General features: G+C 38.9%; 1 protein-coding gene across 1 annotated transcript in view; it reads right to left on the minus strand.

Moving 5' to 3' along the window:
* Lrrc1 (leucine rich repeat containing 1) overlaps positions 1-22158 on the minus strand; it is a 158707-nt gene that overhangs the window by 94964 nt on the left and 41585 nt on the right. The window contains exon 2 of the mRNA XM_004668186.2: positions 7945-8062. Coding sequence (XP_004668243.2) covers positions 7945-8062 — 118 coding nt within the window. The remainder of the gene's footprint in view (positions 1-7944; positions 8063-22158) is intronic.

Below are 22158 nucleotides of genomic sequence, written 5' to 3' on the forward strand. Positions count from 1 at the left end.
GAGACATGAGGTGTCCCTCCACTAGATGCTCCTCCAATAAAGTCTAATGCTTCTGTTGTACATACTCCTACTTGTCTCTTTTTTTTTTAATTTTTTTTTGTTCTTTTTTATTTATTTATTTGAGAGCGACAGACACAGAGAGAAAGACAGATAAAGGGAGAGAGAGAGAGAGAATGGGCGCGCCAGGGCTTCCAGCCACTGCAAACGAACTCCAGACGCACGTGCCCCCTTGTGCATCTGGCTAACGTGGGACCTGGGGAACTGAGCCTCGAACCAGGGTCCATAGGCTTCACAGGCGAGCGCTTAACCACTAAGCCACCTCTCCAGCCCTGTCTGTCTTTTTTGAACAAAAACATTTAGAGAGCTTTAAGTAAACAAAGAACTTGTTGACCTTAAAAAATATATTCAGAAGCTTTGTTTTGAAACTCAGGTTGTTCTATAATAGACAGCTAATTAAAAAAAAAGGGGGGGGGCTGGGTGCGGTGGCGCACACCTTTAATCCCAGCACTCAGGAGGCAGAGGTAGGAGGATCACTGAGAGTTCAAGACCGGGTGCGGTGGTGCACGCCTTTAATCCCAGCACTCAGGAGGCAGAGGTAGGAGGATCGCTAAGAGTTCAAGACCAACCTGAGACTACATAGTGAATTCCAGGTCAGCCTGAGCTAGAGTGAGACACTAGCTCAAAAAAAAAAAAAAAAAGAGAGAGAGAGAAAAGAGCAAAGCAAAGCAGAAAAGAGGGTCACTGAGTGGCCCTTCTAGACAGGGGCAAAAGGACTAACTGAAGAGAGGCACACCAAGCCAAAAGTGTAAATGCATCACTGGGGTCTATCAATGGTTTGTCAGAGCTACTGCAGGCCTTTACAGGTTCCTGTGCATGGCTATATTTAAGCAACAATCTGTAAAACACTGCAGCATGGAAATATGATTAGAAAGCCTCAGAAAACCCAAATCTTTTCTGCTTCCACTTAAAAAACTAGTTTTACAGTCTGGAATCAAGTGAGTATACTTCACTACCAGTAGTGATTTTTTATTTTTTATTTTTTTTCCTGTACTAACCTTCCTTCCTAACCAAAGAGAAGGCAGCAGTTAGGCCGAGAAAAGGTTCATGACAGGAAGGCAGCGAGAGGGCAAGCTCTGTGTTGAATGTTCTCTCGTTGATACGTGCAAAGAGAATGAGTGCTGTGGCAGGCTTCCCCTAGCTGGATATCTCAGAAGTGGTTTAACAATGACAATGACAAGGATATTCTAGTTTAGCAGATTAAGTCCAGCCAATGGGACAATGTGCTAAACAATGTTAATCCTGATCCCCAATTAGGCACCCAGAAAGGAAAGAGCAGTGTCTGCATTAGGGCAAATCTGAAGTCTGCATGGGTAAAACCCAACTTCTGTTGAGCAGCTGTGGATGTTTACAATTATTACAAAGAAAGCAGGGACCACTGTCTATAACTAGAATCAGGAAGTCTTTTCTCAGGACATACTCAAGCAAACATAAAGTCATGTCAGTAGGCATCGAGATTGGTTTTAGGTTAGTTACACTAAACAAGTAGCTGCTTACTCTTCCATGCATGCTACGGATAAACACCCTCCCTATTTAACTAAAGCCTAAGCTTCAGAAGAGACTGGCAAGATGATTTGTGCTAGGCAGTCTGCTTATGGTGCTGTGATACTAGTCACAAACTATACTAACACTATCCTACTTTCATGTTCTTATTAGCTTGTTTGTAAAATAATTAGTTAAGGTAAGCAAGTCACTACCCATAGTCTTCCTATGTGCAGCATATATTTATCCATAAGAGAAATAAAACTAATAACTTATTTTCCATAGAATGCCAACTGAACTTTGAACACTCCTATTCCACCTTCACAACGTGTTATATTGATAATAGCCCCTTGAATTCTTTGGTACTTGGCTCATGCCAATGGTATATCCTTATGCTATGGGGAAAACTAAGCTAAAAGAAGAACGACACAGCACTGTTGAAGTATGTCATATTACAATACAGACAATAAAATTCAACTTACTAACCTTTGGGGCAGGATTCATAATGTATTAAGAATGTCTGTCCAAGACTCAAACATAGCAAAATGGAGTGATGGAGAGATGACTTTAGTTAAGGTGGTTACTGTTAAGCCTAAGGACTCAGGTTCAATTCCCCAGAACCTACATAATCCAGATGGACAAGCCAGTGCATGCATCTGGAGTTCATTTGTAGTGGCTAGAGGCCCTGAAACACCCATTCTTCACCTCTCAAATAAATATTTTTTAAAAGGTTATACATATGGAGTTCATCTTTTCTCATACAACCAGAGTCCATTTTCCTAGAACAGCTTAGAATCGGTTAAGCAGACATAAAATTCTGGCATTGATCCATGGGCATTTCACAATAGAAAATAACTTCATATCTGAATTATAAACCTGTTCAATTTTGTAGACAAAATTTTAATAGCATATTAAGATACCAGTTTCATATACAGTGCTCCAAGCATCTTTTACTTCATAGACCAGGAAAACAACTAGCTTCTTTTTCTCTGTATATATATTGGCCATTTACCTATTTAACATGAAATGCATGTCACTTTTCTCAACTCTCTCTAGTTTCATACAAGCAGGGTTTCATTCCATTCCTTCGCAGAACATAGCCGGCAGGGTGAAGGGCCAACCCCAAGTCAACCCAGTATTGATGGCTGAGCTAAACTTCAGCCCAAGGTCTGCATCCAGTAATGCTGGGAACAGCCTCTACGCCTCAATGACATAAACAGCACCGACAGCAGAGACAACCCACAAGCACTACACTCCTCAAACACTCTCTTTGCTACATAGCAACTGCCTTGACTTTGTGCCTGAAATGTTAGAAAACAATGCTACAAAAGTCAGGGCTTAGAGGTCTGGGCAGTTCTTGGCCAAGAAACAGCCCTATAAAGCTTCTCTTCATTAACAAACTTTCTCAGAGAGAAACAGAAAACTTTTACTTTTTGCTTAAGCAAGTTAAGATCAGAAAAGATCTAATTTTGCTCCCAGAATTCAAGTGTACTTAACCTTAAGTCAGCCCTACCATCTTACCATGGAACCAAGAATATTCTTGGTAGGAAACAGAAAATGCCCCACCTTAAACATGGGAGGTGCCAGGCATCAGGGGCAAACCTGGGCATCTAACAATGTAAAGTTGCTAACTGCAAATCTGAAGCAAGTTTGTGAGTGTGAATTCTAAGGTCCTGGCACTCTGCAGATGGTAGAAAGAGGGACCATACTCTAGAATTTAAGGCAGAGTCTCAAGTACCACTCCAGACATAGTCCCTAAGAATCCACATTGTAACCAAACTCTCAGGTAAGTCACTGCATGTCCACATTTCACAAATGGTAATCCACAGGCCCTGAGCAATCTGACAACACACTGTGTCTTCCTCCTCACTGACCAAAGCCTTGTACTTTCAACTGAGCAGAGAACCTGAAGAATCAGCCTCTGTAGCAAACAGCCTCAAATGGTCCAACATAAGACCAAAGGCCATACAGACCTTCAGACCAGCCCCAGATCTTCAAAAGTGCCTAAAATTGTACAAAATGGGCTTTTCACACTGCCTCTCAGGCTACAGGATTTGTGATTTCTATTTACTAGTTGCCTTAGAAATTCATGTTGACATATTTTTCGAAAGAAAGAAAGGAAAAAGGGAAGGGAAGTACAGTGAGATTTGCCTGTCTTGGAAATGATCCATGACCCCTGTTCCTATTGATTGCAGTAACAAGGTAACCTTGTTCTGCTCTGTCATCTGTGTAAGTACTTTACAACCTCAAAAACCCCCTGAACCCACCCAGACATCAGGCCGCTTTTCCCTCTCCTTTCCTAATACACACAGAGATAGACATACATCACCACTACTACCACCACCCTCCCATCCGCACCCCAATTCCTACAACCTGGGTCAACATGAGGCTCTGCTAGTATTGAGGGACAGTTTATAACCCCCCTTAGCATTTCCAAAAGAACTTGATGAAAGATTTTCAATCCTTCACAAAACTTCAACATTTACTGAAAGGTATATTTACAAGGTACGGTGAAGGTATCCAAGGATAAAGAAACATTTTGTGTACAGACACAGGCTTTCAGTAAAGCACAGTTTCTTTCATCAAAATTCTAGAGGTTAAAAATGAGTATGAGGGAAAACGTGGGCAGCCCTTCCTTCTAACTCTGAATGTATAAAAGAAAGAAGAGCTCATAAGAACTAGTGAAACTAGAAGTAACTGGCCTGAATCAGGCCAGAGCCAGAGTTAGCTCCAGATACCAGTCCAAAATTGTACTTAGAAACAGAGAAGACAGGACAGAGACTGCCCATCAGAGAGGAACTCCTAGCAGCAAGGCAACCTACTAGGAGGTTCAAAACTCCAAGTAATGTTAAGTAACATGAAAAAACAAGGTAACCTGTCTTTTCCCAAAACTACCAATCCCAAAATAATGGTCCCAAATGAAAAAGACCTAGATGAAATCCTGAAGCATTCAAAAGAACAATTACAAATATGCTCAAAAAATGGATGAAAATATGAAGAAACAGATGAATGAAACAAGGAAATCAACATAGAATATGAAAATGGAATTTGAAATGCTGGAGATGAAAACTGTATTAAATCAAATATAAAGCCTCATCAATAGAAAGAAACGTGGAGAGGGCAGGATATGAGGAATTAAAGACAAGGCTAAAACAAAATAAAACAAGGTAGAAGGATACTTAGTTAAGGACATTGATAGATTTAAAAATATATATGACCATGTGAGATCTTTGAAACACCATGGAAAAAACAAATAATAAATTATGGGCAAAGAAGAAGAAAGGATGGGAAAAGGTATTACAAGCAAATATAATCAAAAAAGAAGCAGGCATTGCTATTCTAATATCTGACAAAATAGACATCAAACCAAAACTAACCCAAAAATGGCAGAGAAAGCCACATCATTCTCATTGAGATCAATCCACAAAGAAAGCACTACAATTCTAATGAAGTACACATCCAACACAGAAGCACTCATTTTCACAAAGCACATACTAATACATGTAAAGACATATTAACCTCAGCACAACAGAAGAGTATAACTTCAATATCCCACTCTCACCGATAAGACAGGTGCAAGTGATGAATGTAACACATCATACAAAGACTCAAGTAAAAAAGAAAAACACTTGATTGTCTCAATAGATGGGGAAAGGGCTTTTGACAAAGTCCAACATGCCTTCCTCATAGAACTTCTGAATAAGCTGGAGATAGAAGGAACACAGTTCAAGGTAATACAGGCTATATACAACAAAAATATAATCAACGTTATACTAAACAAGGGGCATTTCTACTAAAATCAGGACCAAGACAAGGATGTATAATTTCACCGCTCTTATTCAATGTAGTGCTGGAATTCTAGCTAGAGGAACAAGACCAAAAAAAAAAAAAAAAAAAAAGGAATCCAAATAGGGAAGGAATGAGTCTAAATATCCTTATTTAAGATAATGTTACTATACATGAGACCATAATGACTCCACCAGAATTGGGAAAGAGTCAATGAAAAGGTTTGCAGAGGGCTAACCAAAACTAAGGATATATGAATAAGTACTATGGAAATTTGCTTCTTTTAAAGCTCATTTAAAACTAAAATTAGGGAGCAAACAAAGAAAGAAAGAAACTGGGTTAGTCTGAATGGAAGTCCCCTGCCTGAGTAGATTAGGCTGCTTTTAGAAGCCATGAGTGATTAAATGAAAATCGCAAAGCCAGGTGGGATACTTGCTTTCAAACTGTTGGAAAGGGAGGCCCCAGAATCTCCCAAAACAAGAAAGGCCATTGTCATTGCCCTTGATTGCTACAAAAATAGATGGCAAGACCCTTTTGCTGCAGATACCACACACTTCAGGTTTAGGCCTTAGAGGGATTAAGGTGGAATTGAGTAGCCCAGCCTAACTGTTGACTAGTTTTCATAGTGCCGGAAAGCTATCATGTAGGCTGTCAGGGGAAAAAAGCCATCAACAGTTTTAGTCAGTTGTGGGCTCTGCATGTTATAGTACAGACATGCTGGGCAGAATGTGCCCACTGGTGTAATAGTGGCCTGACTGTAATGGGAGTAACCAACCACTTTCTGCTTGGAATTGAGGCTTACTCCACTAGAGGAAATGCACACCTGGTGCCACAGCTAAGGAGGTCATAAGCCCAGTGGGCAAACTACTACTGATATTCTGCTACACAGACATGCTATATCCAACAAGCTGCCTTTAAAGATACTTTTATGTCCCCATCAAATAGTGCTTCACTCAGCTTTGGTCAGAGAAGCTTTATTTCATAGTTGGTGGGTCATTTAATGCAGAGATTCAAAGAAAATCAAAGTGTTAAAAATAAGTGAAGGTCATGTGCACAGCCCTAAACAGGACATCTATGTCACTCTCACCAAGACACAGGGAACACAGTAAAAGAGAATGGCAAGAAGAATGTAAGAACCAGAGGATGGGAGGAGCGCTAGGGAACATTGCCATTTGGACATGACATAGTTGCTGCACTCAAGAACTCACATATGCTATGGTTACCTGCACAAAGGCGGGCCCATCAACATATTATGGATGGGACAAGGACTTAAGATGCACCTTCCCTCCCTGAGGAGCTATCAGCAGTCAATGTTTGCTAGGGAGAGTTATTTTCTCCAGTAGATAGCCAGGGTTTAACTGCCCATACCCCAGTAAATAACACCCAACCCATATTCATGCACGCAATTCTAATAAATCTCAATGGGTCACAAAAAAGACATGAAAGCAGGAAGTGGGCTAATAGGAAAAGAAGTAGGGGTTGAATAGGAGCAGGATCAGAGAGTGTCATGAGTGCATAAATGATTAGTGTGTGTGTGTGTGTTTTGTGTGTGTTTGAAGTTGCCAAATTAAAATAATGTCATGAGCCAGGCATAATGGTGACTCACTGAAATCCTAACACTTGGGAAGATAAGACAAGAATTACACATTCAAGGCCAGCCTGTCTCAAAAAAATTAATTAATTAAAATGTCATTATTTGTCAAGCTCCCTTCAATCATGGGCTACAAGAGGGCCTATCCCTATTAAATTCCCTCTAAAATAATAATGGTTATCCCATTCATCTGGTGCTGATTTCACTCTCTGTTGGAGAATTTGCTTCTCTTTTTCAGATGGACGCAGAACCTGAGAAGAGAATCAGCCCATCGCACCTCACCAGGGCCCCAGCTGAAACCATAGAGTAATAGGAGAAATGAACAAGAGTGATGCTTTCTTGGTAAACCTGGTACCAGCAAAAGGTGAAGGAGATAGACACAGAGAATACTCAACTCATACCAAACCAGATATCCAGAGACACAGAAGCTCCCAAGACCTCATTACTGAAGTAGACCTAAAACAAACCCAACATGGCTCAGGGAAATTTGCGGATGAAGGGACAGAAAGATTGTTAGAGCCACAAGTTAGAACTTTATGCACAGAGACATTGCCTCTTCCCCATTACTGATGGCTAACCCCATAATGCACAACCCACATTCCCCAACAAAGAGGGTCCCTTTGGAGGGGGGAGGCTAACAATGGTACCAACATGGCTGTATACACTGTACATAACTAGTAAAACAAGTGTCATTATCTTCCACAAAAAAAGTGCATATAGCTTTCTGACAACCACCAGAATGTGTGTGTGTGTGTGTGTGTGTGTGTGTGTGTGTGTGTGTGTAAAATTTTTTGAGGTAAGGTCTCCCTCTAGCCTAAATTGTTCTGGAATTCACTATGTAGTCTCAGGCTGACCTTGAACTCATAGAGATCCTCCTCCTCAGCCTCTCTAGTGCTGGGATTAAAGGCATACACCACCACACGCAGCAGAAAATATATTTTCAATAATCTTTATACAGATATATTTACTATAAAAGTCTCACCATCAAAACAGACAAGTAGATAATCCAAGTAGAACTGATTTCTTACCATTTCGAGACACATCAAGTTCCACAAGCTGCATGAAGTTTGCTATTTCTGGAGGGAGCCGCTGAATTTCATTATCACTAAGTCCAAGCTTTCGTAATTTTACTAGCTGGAAAAATTGCTGAAAGAGAAAAATAGGTTTTATATATATTTGAAGTATAACCTTTGGGTAAGGAGAAAATTTCAAAGTTTGTTCTTTAATATTATACCAGTCAAATTCCTGACTTGACAGTATACTACAGTCATGAGATGTCATTATTGTACAAAAGTCCTCTCTATACAATTTTCACAACTTCCTACAATTATTTAAAAATAAAAACCCTTTTGAAAATCAATAAGCAGCTTCATACAAGTAAGTCCTTCCTTTGGTTGATGGTTACATCTTCTATTTATGGATATTGATGTTAAATCTTGAATATTAAATAAGCATACATAAAATAAGAATCCTTAAAAAATTCCAAAGATATAGTACATACAAATTTAATTTCAATTCTATTAATATTAATTATAAAGTTAATATTCTATATATGTGTATAAATAAAAAAATTTTTGACCAAGAATCAAAAGTTAAACTGAATACCTCCATCAATCACAGCAGACTGAGTATTGCTATTTTATGCTACAGTCTTTAAAAATATATAAAATGACACTAAAAGTGTCCATATAGAGTGTATATAAATATAAAAATATGAAATAAGTTCATGAAGACAATTAAAATTAGTGGAGATAAATAAATTAGGTATGCAACAAAATTCTTGAAGCTGTAAAAGAGATGAGTAAATAGGTAGCTAATAGAAGAATAAAAACAAGGCTAGAGAGATGACTCAGCACCCACATGTGCTTCCTGCACATGCATGATGGCCTAAAGGGGCCTGAGACCACCAAAATTCAAATATCCAGATCCCACATAAACAGGTGGGGACGGTCACGCATGCCTGCATCCCCAGTCATGCAGGAGGGTAGAGACCCCAGAATCATCAAAATCTCTTAATCTCCAGAATCAGTAAACAGACTGGCTCAAACAAGATCTACTGGAAGACTCATAGATTATGTTCTGCTCTGGCCACTGTAGGTGAGTGCCCACCACCACAGGCAAGCATACAGGGTGCCATACAACACACTATACATACAAACACAAACACACCCACTATGTTCTTTTTTTTTTATTTTGGTTTTCAAGGTAGAGTCTCACTCTATCTCAGGCTGACCTGGAATGCACTATGTATTCTCGGGCTGGCCTTAAATTCAGTGATCCTCCTACCTTTGCCCCCCAAGTGCTGGGATTAAATGTGTGTGCCACCACAGCTGGCCCTACTACATTCTTCAAGCCCGTTCACATATCTGGGCATTTGTCATCAAAATGTAAGTGACAATAAGAATAACAGGCTATCACACACAAATTTATCTTTGCATTATTTTGGAGAAAATTAAAAAACAAAACACACACACAAAAATACAAATAAATTAAGTCTGAAAATTTTTCAGTGAATAAAAACAAAGTCATAATTTATTCTTGTGAGGTGAGTATCGAACAAGACATTAGGTCTAAGTACCTCTGAAGGGAAGACAACTAGTTAAAAATTCATCTTTGAGAAATAGTTAATATCCTTGAGGATCTTTATAGCCAGGTAAGAAAAGACTAAATCTAGAAACTTCCCCTTAGAAGAGTTCACTAAATGCTCAGCTGCAGGCCAGAGTAAAGCAACCTTAGTCCTTAGTAAGATCAGGGGACTCATATCTGTAGAAATAGCCAGAGCTGGGGGAAGGCGTTTCTCAGAAGCCCAAGGACAAGGACGTGGAAGAAAAGAGACCATCATTTCCACGGTCACAGTGCAGAGAGACTTGTGAAACTATTTGTATATATTACTTTACTAAAACTAGAAATTCAATCTGCAAAGGAAAAAGTCTCTTAGTAAATTATAATATGCTCCAAATGTTAAATTTTGTAAGATGTTACCATTTATTAATTTCCTCCTATATATTGGTAAAAAGAACTGATATTTATATGATGATGAAAGAACTGAAATCTATTGGGAAATACATAAAATACAGTGCCTTAAGTCCCCTCACATATCCCAGCATTTGTACTCAAATGTAACTAACAATAAGAAAAACAGGCTATGTGCTCCCTCCAGACATAAAATGGCCTCAATATCCATGACCTCATAGTGCCTGACACTACCTACACAAGACCATCGGGTAAGAGGAGGGAAAGATCATGACATCAAAATAAAAGAGAGACTTACTGAGATGGGGAGGGGATATGATGGAGAATGGAATTTCAAAGAGGAAACGGGGGGAGGGAGGGTATTACCATGGGATATTTTTTATAATCATGGAAAATGTTTTTAAAAACTGAGAAAAAAATAAGATAAAAAAAAACAGGCTATTATCCACAAGTCTATCTTTGCATTATTGTGTTAAATTAAAAACTAAGAAAAGCACATTATAAATATGGAAAATGGTTAAATAAGTATTATACAAATAATAAAAATGAGTATTGTAATACCCATAGAACTGAAAAAATATTCAAATAAAAAATAACTTTTTTTTAAAAAGATTTTATTTATTTATTTGAGAGTGACAGACACAGAGAGAAAGACAGATAGAGGGAGAGAGAGAATGGGTGCGCCAGGGCTTCCAGCCTCTGCAAACGAACTCCAAACACGTGCACTCCCTTGTGCATCTGGCTAAGGTGGGACCTGGGGAACCGAGCCTCGAACCGGGGTCCTTAGGCTTCACAGGCAAGCGCTTAACCGCTAAGCCATCTCTCCAGCCCATAAAAAATAACTTTAAAAAAATTTAGATAGTCTGTGAAAGACCATGTGTTCATGGGCACTAATTAGAAAAGAACATCAGGAGACGGGAGAACAGGTTCTTATGTTAGGTGACAAGGATACTACATGAATAACTTTCTAATTTTTAAAAATAAAAGCCCTACTTTAAAATATACTATGATTATGAACAAATAAGAACTAACCCTTTCAGTTTCCTTAATCATACCGTTGAGATTTAACTTAAGGGAAGGTATGGCAATTTCTTTATGAAGGTTATACTAAAGCATCAGCAAACATAAAAGCCCTTCAAAAGGGTTATATATTGGGACTACAGCAATGGCTCAGTAGTTAAAGGTGCTTCATTACAAAACCTGATGGCCTGGGTTCAATTCCTCAGTATCCACATAAAGCCAGATGCACCAAGTGGTGCATGGGTCTGGAATTCATTCACAGTGGCCTATGCACCCATTCTCTCCTCTCTCTCTAGATGAAAATAAAAACATAGAAAAAGTGGCACATATTTGAATAATTGAGATCATGCCAGTTGCTCAAAGACTTTCATAGTTTCTTCATACTTCAATATGTTTACTCAAGCATGAAAAGCTCACTTTGTTTCAGGCGGGGGGGGGGGGGCCTGCAAAAGCACAAAAGCTGCCAGGTGTGTGGCCTACGCCTTTAATCCCAGCACTCCAGAGGCAGAGCTAAGAGGATGGCCAACCTGAGACTACACAGGGAATTCCAGGTCAGCCTGGGCTAGAATGAGAACCCACCTTAAAAAACAAAACAAAAACAAAAAAGTACAAAAGTCATCATCAATTTCACACATCTAGAACCATTCAGATACAACATACGACATCAAATAGATAATGTACTTAGATTAATAGTGAATAATGCTTTATGTGTATGGAAATGATATAGCCTCATATCAAATACAAGTCCTCAATTATATTCTATCACAAATATTGCATTAGTCAACTTGGGAGAGCAAATACCAGATGTAAGAACAACACTTTCTTAAATGAACCCAAGACAAAACTATTAATTCCAAAGTCCTTCCCTCATTTGCCTGATGGAGTTAAACATAATGTTCAAGTTCTTTAATTTACTTCATTTCCTATATGATTGACACAATGCCATTAAAATTATATTAAGTCCAAAAATGTCAGCTTTCTCGGATAGTCTGGGAAAAAAGAACTCATAAATTACAATACCTCTTGTCTCATTTTAGGGATTATCCAGGCACACGAAGAACAATCTGTATAGCTGTCTTGGCGGGGTGCCTCAGCACAGAGCAATCATGTGACAGAACACACAGACACTATTCTTCAAACTGCCAGTGGTTGATTACTGCTCACTGGCCCACTCAGAGTACATTCTGTACAATTATATGCAAAGAAACCCAAATTGTCAGGCTTCTTATATTCAATAATGTAAATATAGTCTTTTAATTTATGTTAACAAAATATTTCTTTTCTCCAAGATTTTTCCTTTCTCTTTTGGTGGTGTTAATACCTTCCTTATACTTTTTTAAAAGAAAAAAGGAAACTTCAGCCATAAAAAGGCTGTATCCTTTTGTATTATTATATGATGAATAGTACTCAAATTGCCCAATTTTCTCAAGTAGAGAAATCCATTGCCAGGGATTTACATAAAGGAAAGATGCATAAAGAATGCTAGAAACCCTGAAAATTGTCACTGAAATATAATGATACCAAATTTACTCATATATTTTCTTTCTGTAGGAAATCTTCATCTTTTTCTATTTTACATAACTTAAGTCAATCCCAAACCTTGTCTCCATCAACTGACACTATCTTTTGGTCAATTACCTATAAAGATATCATAAACCAAAAGCATCTTAAACTTAAAGTCAGATATGAGGCAAGGATGTCCACTGTTACCAGTCTTATTCAATATACGACTTGAAGACTGATGGCAGTAAGACAAGACAAAGAAGTGGAAGGAATCAAATAGAAAGGGAAGAAGTTAAAACAAAACATCTTATTCACAGATGACATGTTCCTATACTTAAATGATCATAAAGATAGGCTGGAGAGATGGTTCAGTGTTTAAGGCACTTGCTTGCAAAAGCCTAATGGCCAAGGTTCAGTTCCCCAATACATTTATGGCAGATACACAATGTGACACATGCACCTGGAACTCATTTGCAGCAGCTGGAGGCCCTGGTGTGTCCATGCTCTCTGTCCTCTATCTTTCTCTGCTTGCAAATAAATAAAAAATATTTTTCAAAAGAGGGGAATCCTAACGACATCATCAGAAATCAACTACAAAGATCTGTACCAATTCATAATAACTTCAAAACAAATTAGCAGCTAAGTTCTTGAAAAAGTGCTGCATCCACTTCCAGCAAGGCTGAATAGACTGACATAACTCCTGTGAGCAGAGAGAAGGAACGTTGCAGGTTCAGAGCCAAATCATCTTGGGTTGCTTTACCCCTTAATAGCCATTTATTGCCTACCTCTGTGTCTGACCTAATATCCTGGTGACTATCAGTTGATCACTTGTGCCCTGTCTGGAATGTGAAAACTGCTTCCACCAGCCTGGGGGCTAAGAATGTCATCAGACAGCATCTGAAGCCCACTTTGCTGTAACCCACCTACCTGACGGTCAGCCACTGTATTTGAAAAGTGCCTTGATTTATGACTTTCTTTTGTTAACAGAATTAAAAAATTCTGAAAGGTCTCAAACAGCATAAATAGCAATGCTGGAGACATCATATACTTTACATTAATTCATACTACAGAGCCATCATCTAAAAAAAATGCATAACTGGTAATAAAACAGAGGAGATGGGTGTAGCCATGAAAACTCACAGGAGCTAGGTCACAGACTACAGCTCCAGGTTGACGAGAAAGCTCGTATTTCTTTATATACATGGATGGTGGTAAGTGAGGTGGACGTGGTGCTTACGCTCATACATTAATGCTACTCTCATTTTTGGCTAGAGAAGCTTCTTGTTGCAGTCAGCTCCTCATTACTGGAACAAACATCCAACGAGAAGCAGCTTACAGGAGGAAAGACAAAGTCCAGGGGACATTCCATCGTGGCAGAAGCTGGCTCACTCCAGCATGCTGCATAACAGAGAGAAAGAGAAGCAAACACCAACATCAGAGCTCAAACCAGCTCAACATACATAGCAGAGCAGAACTCAGATATGTTCTCTAAGTAGGGATTTGCTGGCTGGGGACTCAGTGTACAAGTTCAATTTTAATTAAAATGTCTGAGTCCACAGGGCCATACATTCAAACCACCACACTTCTCTTTCCAGACACTGGTGAAAACTCACCAAAGTGCTGAGAAGAAGTAACAGTAGAGTGTTCAGCCCTAAGTAAGACATCTCTATCACCTTCAAAGGCTCAGGGACCATTGCAGAGGGGTGGCAGAAACAATGTAGCAAAAAGAGTGTAACCACACCAAAAGAAATGGGAGGAGTACTTACAATATTGTCTTCCAAACACAAAGTAGCCAAGGTAATCATAGGCTGACACTACCTACATAAAAGACTTGTGTAAGAGGAGGAAAAAAATGATGACATCAAAATAGAACAGACTAGCTGGGCATTGTGGCACATGTCTTTAAGCCCAGCCCTCAGGAGGCAAAGTAGGAGGACTGCTGTGAGTTCAAGGCCAGCCTGAGACTACATAGTGAATACCAGGTCAGCCTGGGCTAGAGTGAAACCCTACCTTGAAAAACCAAAAAAAATACGATAACATATAAGAGAATAATAGGAAAGAAGAAGGGATTCAGTGGAGGAGGATTTGGGAAGGCATAAAAGAAAGGTGGAGGGAGAGAATTATGATCATGGTGTAGTGTCTTGTATGTACAGAAGTCTTACATGTATGGAAGGTTTTTAAAAAAAAAAGAAGTAGATTAGCAGCTGCCTAAGAATTTGAAAATGACTGCTAATGGGCATGAGATATCTTTGAAGCCAATGAAAATATCCTAAAATTGTGTGTTAGTTGTACAACTATGACATACTAAAAACTTTTTTTTGTGCTTTAAATGTGATTAAATAGTACATGAATTATACCTCCAAGAGGGACATCATAAAATGTTAGACATCAATGACAAGAAACCCATTTTGTAACGAAATATAAAATAAGGAATACAGAGATATTTTTTATTTTATTGAATCTGTATAATCACCAGTGAGGAGGTTATTGTTTTATCTCTAGTAAATAGATAAGAAAATTGCAGTCTGGCAATATTTAGTGACTTTCCTAATATTATAAAAATCTGAAGCATACATGTGAGAACACACAGGCAGTGCAAGAGAAATCTACACAGACAAGCAAATAATGAAATTTGAAAGAATCATAGGTGTGGAAACTAACAAACAACCAGGGTAAGTCTGAAAGTGGCAGGGAATGTACAAGTCAGGAATCTGGATAAGGCAATAATATAAAGTAGCAAGAGGACATCTGTAGAAGAAAACCTTGTTCTAGTTTTGCAGGCAAAGAAAGAGCTGTTACTAAGAAGCAGGGCAGTTCTCGTGAAACTCAATGTGATAGAAGCCACCAGAGAGTTATGTGTATACCTGACAAAACAGAGTTTAAGTCAAAAAGACAAAGAAGGACATTATATAAACATGAAAATATAAATGCATCAAAAGGATTTAACATGCAGCCCCACCATCTGAGCTATTTATACATTTAAAATATAAAACACGTACACTCTGTGCTGGTGAGGCGGTGTGGCATGTTTGGGCCTGTGTGCTCCAGGTAGGTGAAGGGAATGGTGTGTTTAGGGCCTGTGCACTCCAAGTGGGTAATAAGCACAGCATGTTTGGGGCCTGTGCGCTCCAGGTGGGTGACAGGTACCAGTATGTTTGGGGCCTGTACACTCCAGGATATTAAGGGGCACAGCATGTTTGGGGCTTGTGCATTCAGAACAGATGAGACACATCTGGGACCTATGTGCCCAATCTGTGCTTCCAGCACCCCTGCGGGTCACCCACCCCACCCCTCACCTGTTGCCTCAACAGATCTTTTGGGCCTTGGCCACCTCCTCTGGTCTTGCCAAGATACCACTTCTGGCTGCCTCCACTCACCAATGCCCCTACATGAGCTAATTCCAGGACCCAAGCTAAAGCCTGGTCCATGGAGCCCAATACCCCTCACACATCTCTCTCCTAGTATAACCCTCCCTCCCCACCACTGGTATTGATGTACCTTTGCCCCCTTGGGTCATCACTTCTGCCCCAGATTGGGAGGACAGGAATATCTGGCAACTACCACCCAAGGCATACCAGTGAGTCCTCTACAACCAGCTCAGCTAGGTATAGTAGGGGAGCAGAGCCAAGTGCTACAGCCTCTGGGTCCCTCAGGAAAGGCACTACTGTGATGACAGCTGAAGAGATTCTAGACTTCTAAACTGCTCTCCTATCAGCCACCAGCCCAGAGCCTCAGGCACACTAAAACCTCCACCACCCATGCATCTGTGTATACAACAATCCACTCCAATCCATTTTAAACCCAAAAATAGAACATTCAATGAAGGTCCTACAAGGACAAACACTTGCTTTCTCTTTGAGAAAACAGAGTTTATCCCCAAGATGGGTAGACCCCCACACAAGAAAAACAACATGAGACAACAAACTGAGAGATCTCCACCATAGCCTAGTCCCACAATGGAAGTCTCCAATTAAAACAAAGGAGACAACACAAATTGAATCCCAAAATGAAAGTACAATAAGTTTATTTTACCCTGGCCAAGCAAATCACTGAACTAGAAGCAAATCACACACACACACACACACACACACACAATCACAAATGAAATTGAGCAGAATTATGTCTTTAACACACAGCTTTCAATAATAGGCTTAACTTAATAAAGAAAATCCAGAGAGACCTCAAAAGAGATAAATGAATTGAAGGTGAGTCAGCAAACAGAAGATCTCAATAACCAGCTGATTAATCTTAATGAAGGCAAAATTAAATACAAGAATGAATTCCAGGAAGCATCAAGAAAATCAAACCACAAGCCGAAACTGGAACTCAACATAGGAATGGGTATGATACAGAAGAATAAAAAAAAAAAAAAAAAAAAAAAAATCAAAGGGCTTGTAAATCCTCTCTAGAAACCCTCATTAACAGAGTTAATCATGTGGAGGACAGAACCTCAGATCTGCAAGGAAAGACAGAAGAAACTGTTCGGGAGTCCAAAAACATGGGTAAGTTCAAAAATTCACGTGAAGAGAATATGAGGGAATTGTGTCACACCCTAAAGCAACTGAACATCCAGACCACAGGTAAGGCAGAAGGGGAAGAAATTCAGACCAAAGGCATGGATAACATACTCAGCAAAATTATTGAAGAAATCTTTCCCACTCACTCTAAAGAGAGTTCCATCAAGATACAAAAAGCTCACAGAACACCAGACTGGACCAAAGAAGAAACTCTCTAAGGTAAATTACAGTGAAAACTTCCTGCATCATATTAGACCACAATGTGTTAAAGTGAGAAATTAACAATAGAAACAGCAGAACTTATTTCAGATACTGGAGACTGAACAACACACTATTAAGCAAAGAATGGGTTGTGGAAGAAATCAAAAAGAAAAATGAAAAAAATTTTAGAACTGAATGATAATGAAAACACAACATGCCAAATCTTATGGGACACAATGAAGGGAGTTCTAAGGGGAAAATTCATAGCACTAAAAGTTTTCATAACAAAGACAAAGAAATCTCAAATTCATAACCTAACCATCCACTTAAAGGCATTGGAAAAACCAAGAACAATTCAACCCAAAGAGTTTAATCCCAACACTCGGGAGGCAGAGGTAGGAGAATCGCCATAAGTTCAAGGACACCCTGAGATGACAGGAGTTAATTCCAGGTCAGCCTGGACCAGAGTGAGACCCTACCTTGAAAAACCAATTAAAAAAACACAAAAGAAAAAAAGAATTATGATCAGAGCAGAAGTTAAGGGGCTGGAAAGTAAGAAAACAATTAGGAGAATTGATGAAATTAAGTGGTGGAAAATTACACACAATTGATAAACCCCAGGCCAATCTGACCAAACCAAAATAAGTAAATAAAGAGAGAGAGAGAGAGAGAGAGAGAGAGAGATCCTAAAATTAGCAAAATTAGAAATAAAAAGGGGATCACAACAGACATCAATGAATTTGGAAGAATCATCAAGACATATTTTCAAAACCTCCACTCCACAAAGTTGGATAACCTGGAAGAAATGGATGAATCCCTAGATACATACCACCTACCAAAACTAAAACCACCTACCAAACCTAAATCCACAGCAGATAAATCTCCTAAACAAACCTATTACATCTATCGAGGTTAAAAATGTAATCAAAAACCTCCCCAAAAGGAAAACTCCAGGACCTGAGGGATTCTCAACCAAATCCTACCAAACCTTCATCGAAGAACTGAACCGCTTTTTCTCAAGCTTTTTCACATATCTGGAGCTCCCCAAATCCTTCTATGAGTATTATCCTAATACCAAAATCAGACATAGATACAACAAGAAAACTATAAACCCATATCCCTGAGGAACTCAGATGTAAAAATCCTAACCAAAATCCTTGCAAACAGAATTCAGTAACACATCAAAAGCATCATCCATTTCATCAAGCAGACTTTCTCCCAGGGATGCAGGAATGGTTCAACATATTGAAACTGATTAACATGATGCACCACATAAATAATCTTAAGCACAAAAAACACATGATCATATCAATTGAAGGCAAAGAAGGCCAACAAAATACCACACCATTTCATGATCAAAACACTGGAGAGACTAGGCATGGAGGGATTATATCTCAACACAATAAAAGGTACATATAGCCAGGCGTGGGCCTTTAATCCCAGCACTTGGGAGGTAGAGGTAGGAGGATCACCATGAGTTTGAGGCCACCCTAAGACTCCACAGTGAAGTCCAGGTCCATGGGCTACAGTGAGACCCTATCTCGAAAAAACAAAAAACAAAACAAACAAAAAAAAAAGGTATACACAAAGCACCTAAAGTGCTTACATTCATTTTTGTTCTTACATTCTTCCTGCCACCCCTATGCAATGGTACCTGAGCCTTAGAGGGTATGATAGAGATGCCTCACTTATGGCTGAACACTCTACTGTTACTTCTCAGCACTTTGGTGAGTTTGTGTATGAAGCTATTCAACAAATTTTTTCCTCATCACAGTTGATATTTCCTTTGCCATGCCTGCCCTATTCAGTCCATCCAACTCTTGTGAGTTCTCTGTGGGCACCAGTAGCTTGGTCCTCTATATCAACATCTGGTCTTCTAATTCAGGAATCCCAATAAAGTAATGGTGTCTTAAATCTCTTTTCTTATTAATAAAAACTTCTTCTGTCTATGTGTTTGCAAATACCAACTTTGTGTACTTTTCTTATCACTGCACAATGAACAAAACATTCCTGGCTTTATGATTTTCAAATGGTTTGCCCTGAGCTATTTTAACTAAGATGGGATGAACCTTGGACATGTTTATTACAGTTCATTCATGATGAAAGTTTGATCGTGAATGAAAAAACTTTAGATATTGTAATATGACAAAAAGTGGTAGGATGAATTTATTAGTGAGAGACAAAATATAGAATAATTAGAGAACTGTTCTGAGCACCATAAGCATAGACATCTTTGTTCAAGTACACACATGCAAACACTCCTTGGAAACTGATTTGGCTCTGTGAAATTGGCTCTTCTGGGATTTTAAGGCCATGGAAAGAAATGGCTTCCTGTGTAGCTAAAACATCAGCCTATTAAATACTGTATTTTAGAGCAGATTTTTTTCTTTTTAACTTATTTATCCTCTGAACAAATCAACTGACAAGCAAAAAACTTTTTTTCAATTCAGATTATACAGGAAATGGTTAATTTTAGTGAGAGGTTTAACCCTTTACCTCACTTCATGTTTATTAAGTATTACTTACTATAGAAATACATGGGCTGAAGAGATGGCTTAGCAGTTAAAGTGTTTGCCTCCAACTCCAAAGGATCCCATGGTTTGATTCTCTAGGTCCCATGTAAGCTAGATGCACAAGGGGGTGCATGTATCTGGAGTTCGTTTGCAGTGACTGGAGGCTCTGGCATACCCATTCCCTCCCTCCCTCTCTCCCTCCCCACCCCTCATAAATCAAATATATATATATACACACACACACACACACACACATTTTTTAAACTTCTTGGGGTTTTTTTTTTGGTTTTTTGGAGGTAGGGTTTCACTCTAGTCCAGGCTGACCTGGAATTCACTATGCAGTCTCAGGGTGGCCTCAAACTCATGATGATCCTCCTACCTCTGCCTTCCAAGTGCTGGGATTAAAGGCGTGAGCCACCATGCCCGGCCATAAAATATAATTTTAAAAATATTTAAAAAATAAACATATGGATATGTCTTACATTTGTGAATTTTCATTCAAAACTATTTTATTATAAATTGGCAGTTCATAATTGTATGACACATTCTAAATTATTCTAAATACACATAAGCTACAGTATAATGCAATATTTCTAGGTATAAATTAAGGTTAAAATTATGTAATTTTAGTACAAGGGTTTCTCTCATTCAGATATCTTGTGTTCTTCAAGTTTTTATAGATATTTAAGGCACAGCCTTTTATCTTCACAATAAATCCTCTTACATTTAATTTTCTCAATCATACTAGATTCATACCATTTCCTACATATTGACCAAATAATTAAGTAAAACAGCAAAATGGAAAAATTCAGAGTACATTCCCTAGCAGCTCACAGTGATGCCCAGACAAACCAAATCACATGCTGATCACATCTTAGCCTCATAAACTGAACTAAATATTAAATTTTAACATTAATCCAGATGTACAGCCACAAACACAAGGCCCAAGTGAAAACTTTCTGAACTGTCCCACTGTTCACCAAACAAGAGGAGCCATGAGAAATAGGCAGACTCGGCTCCACTCCCCTGTTCAAAGTTACATCTGATTAAATGCCAGTCTGTAACAAGCCTGCTTTATGATGAGAAAAAGCAAATCTCTCCCAGAGCCACTTCTTTAAAAGTTTTTCTTTTTGACAACTTTTGAATTTTACTTAGATTGTTTACCAGCAAGTAAGAAGCAAAACACTCTTAAATGTTTATGCAATATAAAAATGTTCAGAGATGCCACCCCACTACCACACATCTAACAACACAGTTCTTTCACTGTTTCAAAGCTCATCAAGCAAGCTCTAGCTGTGCTTGCCTCTGCTAACCAGCTGGCTCCTCTGTACAAACATTATTTAATAAGGACCTAATTCAGCACATCACCTCAAGAATTCCCCAGTCCGAAATGTCTGTGACATTCAATCAAAAGGGATATTTATGAAAAAGGATATGGAGGTACACTCCAAAAAGTAAGCAACAGCTCCCAGGTGTCCAGACAGCAGGGCATGGCTAGTCCTCTACGAATCCCCTGGGCGGTTTTTCTGAGGTAGCTCCCTGGCCTCAATGCTTCTCTTTTACAACTTCTCAGCCACCAGCCCCTCCTGACCCTCCCACCTACCAAGTGAGAGTCCTTTTTTTCTTCCTTAAAAAAAAAAAACAAAAAACTCAGATATGTACAAAACAGAGAAATAAGGCCAACTATTTCCAGGCTCCCTATATCTATCATCAACCATCAAGACTGGTGGGGATTGTCCCTGTCCTTGTTTCTCTGCCCTCTTTTCTCTAATTTACAGGCTATATGTGGCTGCATACAAGTTGATTAACATCTTTATATGCCTAACTTTCTTCATCTGTAAAAGGGGAGAATGGTACTTCTTCCCCATTGCACTGTACATTCTATGAGAGAAAACTTATATTTAGAACAGTACCACCATATGAGAAATGCTTACTATTAAGCTATAATAACTGTTACTACATTAACCACATTAACCATCAACCACAACCTCCTCTGCATACAAGTTATTATAACTCTCCAAATATAAAAAATTCTGATATAGTTATCTTGCTGCCCTTGGAAAATCCTCTCAGGACCCAATAAAGTACCAAACAAGAATTATCCTGAACATTTTAAACCCTCCTTTCATTTTTAAAAGCAAAGAAGGACCACAGGCACGAAGCCATTAAACACAAAAATCCACAGATTGTGAGGATCAAATGCTTAAGTGGATCAAGAAGAGACTTCAAATGCCAGTCTAGTAATGCACAGACTAGCAAGCACTCAGGCTACTGTTCAAACATGCTGAATGAATGAATAAATAAATGTATGTATACTTCATAATAACAAAATTGATTAAAACAAAGCAAAGGTGAATTAAAACATACATAAAAGGCCAAGGGTGGGTGCACATGCCTTTAATCCCAGCACTTGGGAGGCACAGGTAGGAAGATTGCCATGAGCTCAAGACCACCTTAACACTACATAGTGAATTCTAGGTCACCCTGGGCTAGAGCGAGACCAAGACCGTACTTC

This window comes from Jaculus jaculus, chromosome 8 (assembly GCF_020740685.1).
Source record: "Jaculus jaculus isolate mJacJac1 chromosome 8, mJacJac1.mat.Y.cur, whole genome shotgun sequence".
Classification (NCBI taxonomy): domain Eukaryota; kingdom Metazoa; phylum Chordata; class Mammalia; order Rodentia; family Dipodidae; genus Jaculus; species Jaculus jaculus.